This window comes from Acyrthosiphon pisum, chromosome A2 (genome assembly GCF_005508785.2).
Source record: "Acyrthosiphon pisum isolate AL4f chromosome A2, pea_aphid_22Mar2018_4r6ur, whole genome shotgun sequence".
NCBI classification, from domain to species: Eukaryota; Metazoa; Arthropoda; class Insecta; order Hemiptera; family Aphididae; genus Acyrthosiphon; species Acyrthosiphon pisum.
The window spans coordinates 25926236-25933715 of NC_042495.1; the positions used below are offsets into that span (position 1 = coordinate 25926236).

Sequence of the window (7480 nt, forward strand, 5' to 3'; positions counted from 1 at the left end):
TTTTTTTCTATAAATATCAATAAAGTTTTATCTATTGGGCCAAAAAGTGTAAAAAATTAATACAAGGCTCCTGATACATTGTTACGATAGCAATTGTAAAATACTAAAAATACATAGGCTCACATTTTTTTTATAAGCATTTGAAGTTCGAATTTTGACAAAATTTATCAAATTTAAAATTGAATAATTATTTTGTAGTTAAAAATTTATAAAATGTTCAACTTTTATATCTAAGGATTGAAAATTTAAAACAAGATTCCACGTAAATATTTAATTCTGTTACTAAAAATTCTATGAAATACATAAGCACAGTTTATTTTTATAGTAATTTTAAGTTCAAATTTGGACGAAATTACATATTAAAAAACCTGGAATAACTATTTTAGTTATTTTGTTGGGATTGTATAATATTATTCATGGGTACTTGAAACTTCTAAAGTATATGATTATACATCTATCATAGTATCACGGTTTGTTGTTGATGTATAACACGTTATAAGTACCTAATAGATATTGTGATATGATTAATTTGGAATTTATTATAGGTACCTATAATTATAGGTCAATTTTTTTTTAATACTATAGATAAGTATACCTATAATAGGTATGTCTAATACCTAGACTGACAAACCGTCTCTGCTCAGAATCGTTTTTCTTATACAGTGATATTATATCATTGAATTCAAATTTAATACTATCCATTATACAGTGACATCCACTTCCCCACCTTTTTTTTTTTTTTTTGTTTGGGGGGTGTCCAGACATACAAATATATAAATAGTTTTTAGTTACTAATAACAGTAATGAGTAATAACTATGAACTACGGTATTAAGGTAACTAAGGCAAATAATATAACTGTATAAGTCAACTGAAATAGCAAGTTTTATCCAAAAAAAAATATACTTTTATGTAACAATATCATATTATATAATATCGTATTATTATTGATTGCATTTCATTAATTTTTATTTTATAATTATTTATAGATTATTTCTCAAGACTGATTATTATGGGAGAACCATTACCAGATGTTTCAAAGCACAAAGTTATTATTATTGGTGCTGGCATAGCAGGGCTTGCGGCAGCCACACATTTATCACAACACAATATGAATGATTTTATTGTGTTGGAAGCACAGAATCGTATTGGTGGTCGAATATGCTCTTCTAAAATAAGTATGAACATTTATTATCTACTGTTACTTAACAAATATTTATAAATGAATGATTTACAGATGATCAACAAGTCGAACTTGGGGCTCATTGGATTCATGGCGTATTAGGTAATCCTATGTATGAATTAGCCTTGGCTAATGGTCTAGTGGATATTACTCACCGTCCGAAATTACCTAGTATTATAGCCGCCGCAACGGATGGAACAAAAGTTCCAATTCAGTTATTACAAGCAAGTTAAAATATTTATTTAATATCTTAATTCTAATGGCAGATTTAGGTCTTGAGTTGTTATCTTAAGCAAAAAATGTTGATAGGAAAATTATTATTGTAAATATTAAAGACAGAAAAAAAAAAGTTGTACAAAAATAAAATGTAATTATAATTTTCTTTATTCATAAGGTTTACATTTGGTACAATTAGTGTGGGTAATCAGTAAGTAAGACCGAAGATATTTAATAATTAATTTGCAGATAGTAAAAGGGTTATCTAAGGCTTAAGTATTAATAGATTACTAAAAAATAAATCTGTCACTGTTTGTTTATATACTTTTTTTTAATAATATTTTATTATTAGGAAACATACGAAGCGTATATGTGTTTTCTGCGGCGTTGTGAAGATTATTTTACTGGCGCATTTGATCCACCACCCGGGATTCACAGTGTTGGAGAACATGTGCAGCTCGAAATCGCAATTTATTTGGATAAAGTACAAAATAACAATGTCCGTAAATTACAGCGATTAATTTTCAACTGTCTACTGAAGCGAGAAACTTGTATTACTGGGTGTAACAATATGTTTGATATTGATTTAGTTGAGTTAGGTAGTTACAAAGAACTCCAGGGTGGTAATATTGCGCTGCCCGGTGGGTACAGCAGTATTTTAGATCCTATTCATAACAAGTTACCACCCGACTGTATAAAATTAAATTCTCGAGTGACGAAAATCAAATGGCCATCAGGCATTGACAACGGTACAGATTCTGAAGATTCTGATAAGACTGTTATTGAAGTAGGCGGTGAGGATGTCACCAATGAAACCGTGTACGTTCATTGTGATGAAAAGATTTATGAAGCTGACAGTATTATATGCACACTGCCATTGGGTATACTCAAGTCCAATGACATTTTCTGTCCAAAACTACCAAAGTACAAAGAAAAATCTATTGGTAGACTATTGTATGGTGTAGTGGATAAAATTTTTTTGTATTACGATCGGCCGTTTTTGAGTGACGATATGGATGAGATACTTTTACTATGGGACAATGACGAAATAGGGGATTGGAGTGAAAAGATATATAGTTTTTCAAAAGTAAATGATACACTGTTGCTTGGTTGGTTATCTGGTAATGAAGCTGAAATCATGGAGAAATTGGATGATAAAATAATTGGAGAAAAGTGTACAGATATATTGAGACGTTTTCTGAAAGATCCTTGTATACCATATCCGTCTAAATGTATGTGGTAAGTATTGACATTGTTTTTAAAACTTAACAGTAGTATACTTATTCAGTTTTGTTGTAAACGTTTTTATTGTAGCACTCGATGGAAATCAAATGAATTCAGTCTCGGTTCATATACTGCTATTGGAGTTGGCTCTAGTCAGTTAGACATCGAACACATTGCAAGACCAATGCATGTAAATAATAATACTATTGTGAGTAACAAGAACTCATTTATGTTTTTGTGAATACCTAATCTAATACTATATACAAAATATGATTTGTTTACAGCCTATCATAACGTTTGCTGGGGAACATACCCATCCAAATTTTTACTCGACTGTTCATGGAGCTTATTTGTCTGGACGTGCAGCTGCTGAAATGTTAGTTGTATGTAAACGTGAAGACGAACCACTCAATACTACAGTCACTAACCTAGGTTCATGGATACAAGGCTTACCACTAGCGTAGTAAAACTTTTGTTATTTTATTTATTTATTTATTTTTTGCAATTGTATTTATTTATTTAACCAAATTGTGATATTAGGTATTAGTTGTTAGTTCAAGTTAGAAAAATGTCGCTTTTTTGACTACGAACTTTTAACTCTGGTCAACAGATAATTTTCTAAAAAATTGTTTCTTGCTAAAGTACATCTTTATTTTCATAAATCTAAAAATCTTTTACAATTTGTATGTTTGTAAAGACTTTTTAGTTTTTATATTTCTGTGGACAAATATTCTTTAAATTTTTAAATATTAAACCATGGCGTACATTTTGGTTTAAAAATGTAAATGCTTACAAGTCATTTTTTCAGTTTCTTATCTATTTTTATGGCTTTATAAATTGTTTAACCTTTACACTGCTAAATTGGTTTTTCCTATGATACTCATCTCCACTGAATTTTTTTTTTATTTATATCATAAATGCATAACATTTACTTGTATAGTTTCATAGAATCATATTATGTTGAAGTTAAAAAAATAAAAACAATATATTATAATATTGAATTAGATATTTAAGTTTCAAAATTGTACGATGATGGATTACCTAACAGTGCATACAATAATAAAAAAATTTAACCTACTTTACGTATTATCTTTTCAACAAGTTAGGTATTAAGTATAGTAATATAAAACAAACCGTATTTTTTCAATTAAAATAACTATTGATCAAAAGTGTATCATTAGGTCACACTAAATAAATTATAAAAATATAAAATGTGCCTCATGATTCTGGAAATAAAAATAGAACTGTTTTTATCTTTAGTTTTATTGTTTAGACTCTAGATAAAAGAATGTAATAGACAATTAATTCTTGACAAAATAAATTTATAGTTATTTGGCATTTGCTTTGGGTGACCAAAGCTTGTTGACTGTTTTTCGTAAGACTAGTGTAATGAATCCTTGTATCTTGGATTGAATTTAATTTGGCTCAGACCTTGTTATAAGCGTACTTATGATTTTTCCATGGGGGGAGGGGGGCATATTATGCGCAATGGCATTAAATATGATCATAATTATTTTTTTATTAATAGTTTTAGAAAACCAAATATAGTTAGTAAGTGTCTTCGTCTTTCAAAAATATTTTTTCTTACACTACAATATCTTATAATATAATAATATGCTTGTAGGTAGTGCTGTATAAATTGTAATTTTAAAATAAAATAGATATGTGCTTATTCTATATTATAATTTACCGTAAAGTGTATACATATTAGAAGAAAACTGTTCTGCATATTATACAAGATGCTTTTATAGCCATCGGTTTTCAAAACTGAAAAAGTTTGCAACGGAACTGTTTCCCATATCTATCTGTATGTACCTACTCGAGAAAAGTGTATTTTTAATTTTAACAGTTTTAAATTTGTATATTAAGGATTCTTAAAGAGCATTATGTCCTGATTAATCCTATATACCTATAGTGATAAATAACTTATTTTATACTTCACTAGGAGACAGGAGTGCACATGACTGTGGAAAAAAGCTATCTATTAAGTCTGCTTCACGTTAGTCAAGTTCAAATTTTTAATTATTAGTTTATGTAAATGTTAAATTAAAATTTGAACGCTGTATTATTTATAATCCAGTACATTTAGGGTGCGTTCGACATGAGCGCTTATTAACTTTCAGTGCTTATGCTTATCGTATACGCTTTGAACCGTTCGTTTAGACATGAGCGCTCACAGGCAGGCCTTTAGATGAACGGGAATATTGATGGCGTGAGCGTTACGACGTTATCAGTTATCATTACGCCGGTTAGCCGGTTATCAGTTTCTATTTTTTTTTACACATTTTTTGTTTTTGTATTAGTTATGTTTAATTTCACAACTTTTTATTCAACTATTGTATTCAGTGGTGGGCTGAACTTCAATTTTAAATGACGCATTTTCATAATTATGTACTTACCACCACCACAACCATCCTATTTTTACTTATAACAAAATTATGATGTTAATAAAATGTGATTTAAAGAGCCAAGAGGTCAGGCTTTAGCATGTAATTCTGCGCCACAGTCACGGGGTGGCACCACCCCCTTTGAAAAGTTGACGCAACTGCGTCAAAATTGACCACTTCGGCTCGCCACTGATTGTATTATACAGTATTGTCGGGGGTTAAAGTGGAAAAAAATTCCAGAGAGGACGATTATCTCCATATAGTTTTAAGCGTTCCATATATAATTTTATGTATAATGTCTAATGTATAAAATTCAAATTTGTTAAAGGGGATGCTTTTTAATCGCCGTCAGAGGCATAGGCATGCGCAGAATTTTTTCGCAGGGTATGCCACTATTTTTAAACATAACTAGCTCAAAGGGGCCTGCAAAATGTACTGGTGACAGAACCTGCAATTCTCACGAAAATGGAAGATTTTGAATTGAACTATAATATTATCATGAGTTAGCAATATATTTTATTATTTATAGGTACCTGTGGTGGTGATTATGAAAATATAATTATGAAATATATTTAACGTTTGATTTCGTCTCAACTGCCAATATTTTATTATAAGAAAATAATATAAAAAATATTTAAATTCTTGAACTAAGATACTAATATGAACTATCTCAACTATCTTCGTTCAAATTCTAATTTATAATCAAAACACTTACGACTAAAAACTTTCTGGTTAAGATTACTCTGCAGGGGATGCCATGGCATAAATAATATTTATAAGTGACAATTAAGTATAAACAATTAACAATTATCAACGAACAATCAACAACTAACAATTAACAATTAATCCTAAACTGTGAAACTGTTTACGATTATCGTGTTATCTCTTATCATTTTACATTTGAGCGATCGCTTTGGGAATTAGCGCTCACGCTTTCACTGCACTACCTCGCTGGAATAAGCGACCGTAAGCGAAAGTCATGACGTAACACCTATTTTCAGTGACGTCACGGTTGTAATCTGAGCGTTTCCATTCCTCAAAACGAACGGCGTGGCAGCGCCATAGGCGCTTAAAGCGTTCAAACCGCCCATGTCGAACGCACCCCAATGTTACAACACCTTTTGGAAGTAACCCTAAATCTCAACTTTTTAGTCCGACCTTTATGTATGATGATATTAATCTTTGGTCTAGTACATGCAGTGGCGTAGCCAGGATTATGAAATGGGGGGTGTTTTAAGTATAGATTAAAACCAAGTTTTTACAGTTTTCATGTATAAATAAATTAAGGGTTCAGAACTTGACTTGTTGCACTAAAAATGATCGAAATATGCAGTCAAAATATGCTTAAATATACTATGTAGCAACATTTTTATATATTTTTGAAAAATTATAAAACATATTGCAATTTTGGTAGTAAAAACTAAAAAATAAGTAGGTATATAAACCTCATAAATAAATAAATAACTACTTAATTTTTAGAAATACTGGCATACAATACTAGGTTAATTAATAAGTAATAACGAATAACGTGATATGCGAACACCGTGATAAACGAACACGTACTGATGTTCGTTCATTCGTAAAATCTACAATCTAGATGTCAATTATAGTTTAAACACAGTTTTGTCACAGAGAGACTTATGAAATCTTACATATGCGAATATAGGGCCAACTGTAGCTAAGCTCCACTAACTACTTTAACAGCCCTCCACCCCTCCCAATTCCCAAACATTTACTTAATTTTTTTTAGCTTATTCAATTTTATAATAATAATATGGTATTAGGCTCCGGCCTCCCCAAATCTCAAAATTATCGCCTATTGTACCTAACCAAACATAGGTAATATTTTTTAAGATATTTTTCAATGTTATCCAAATATAATTTTTCCCGACAATTGTATGTACATTTAAGTTAAAAAGTACACAAATATGCAAATTCAAACTTTGTATTTAATTTCACCATTTCATAAGACAAATTTATTACTTGCAAGCAGTCCCAAATCCTATAAACAATATATTTATTATAAGGGAAAATGTCAATGGGAGGGGTTCAAACACCCGAAACCCCCCCTGGCTACGCCACTTAGTACATGATATAAAAACAAGGTATGATCGTAACTTTTTGACAGTAATATCATTCGGTAAGCACGTGACGTAGTGTAGTGTTTAGTAATAATAATTTAATAACAATATGATAATGGTAATCGGTCAAAAAGTCCGGTATAAAAAAAGTTGGACTCAATAAAGTCCGGATTCATTTTTTGATTGCCGGACAAAAAGTCCGAAAATACTAAATTGTCTTTTATATTTAATTTTTCGAATTCATAATGTATACATGTAATATAAACATTATATGCATGTAATATTATAAATGTAATTGTTGAACTTTTATTATACCGGGTGACTCTTTTATCATTGAACTCTCATTATTTCAAAAAGTGTAAATTATTTTGAAAATATTTTTTTATATAAT

At 29.9% G+C, this 7480-nt stretch overlaps 1 protein-coding gene across 4 annotated transcripts in view; it reads left to right on the forward strand.

Moving 5' to 3' along the window:
* LOC100159958 (spermine oxidase) overlaps positions 1-3871 on the forward strand; it is a 9928-nt gene extending 6057 nt beyond the window's left edge. For all 4 annotated transcript variants that reach the window (XM_003243399.4, XM_016803135.2, XM_001945667.5 and 1 more), the window contains 5 exons: positions 988-1176; positions 1236-1405; positions 1750-2636; positions 2712-2829; positions 2906-3871. In XM_003243399.4, coding sequence (XP_003243447.1) covers positions 1011-1176; positions 1236-1405; positions 1750-2636; positions 2712-2829; positions 2906-3085 — 1521 coding nt within the window. In that variant the 5' untranslated portion in view covers positions 988-1010 and the 3' untranslated portion in view covers positions 3086-3871. The remainder of the gene's footprint in view (positions 1-987; positions 1177-1235; positions 1406-1749; positions 2637-2711; positions 2830-2905) is intronic.
* The last annotated feature ends 3609 nt before the right edge of the window (positions 3872-7480 follow it).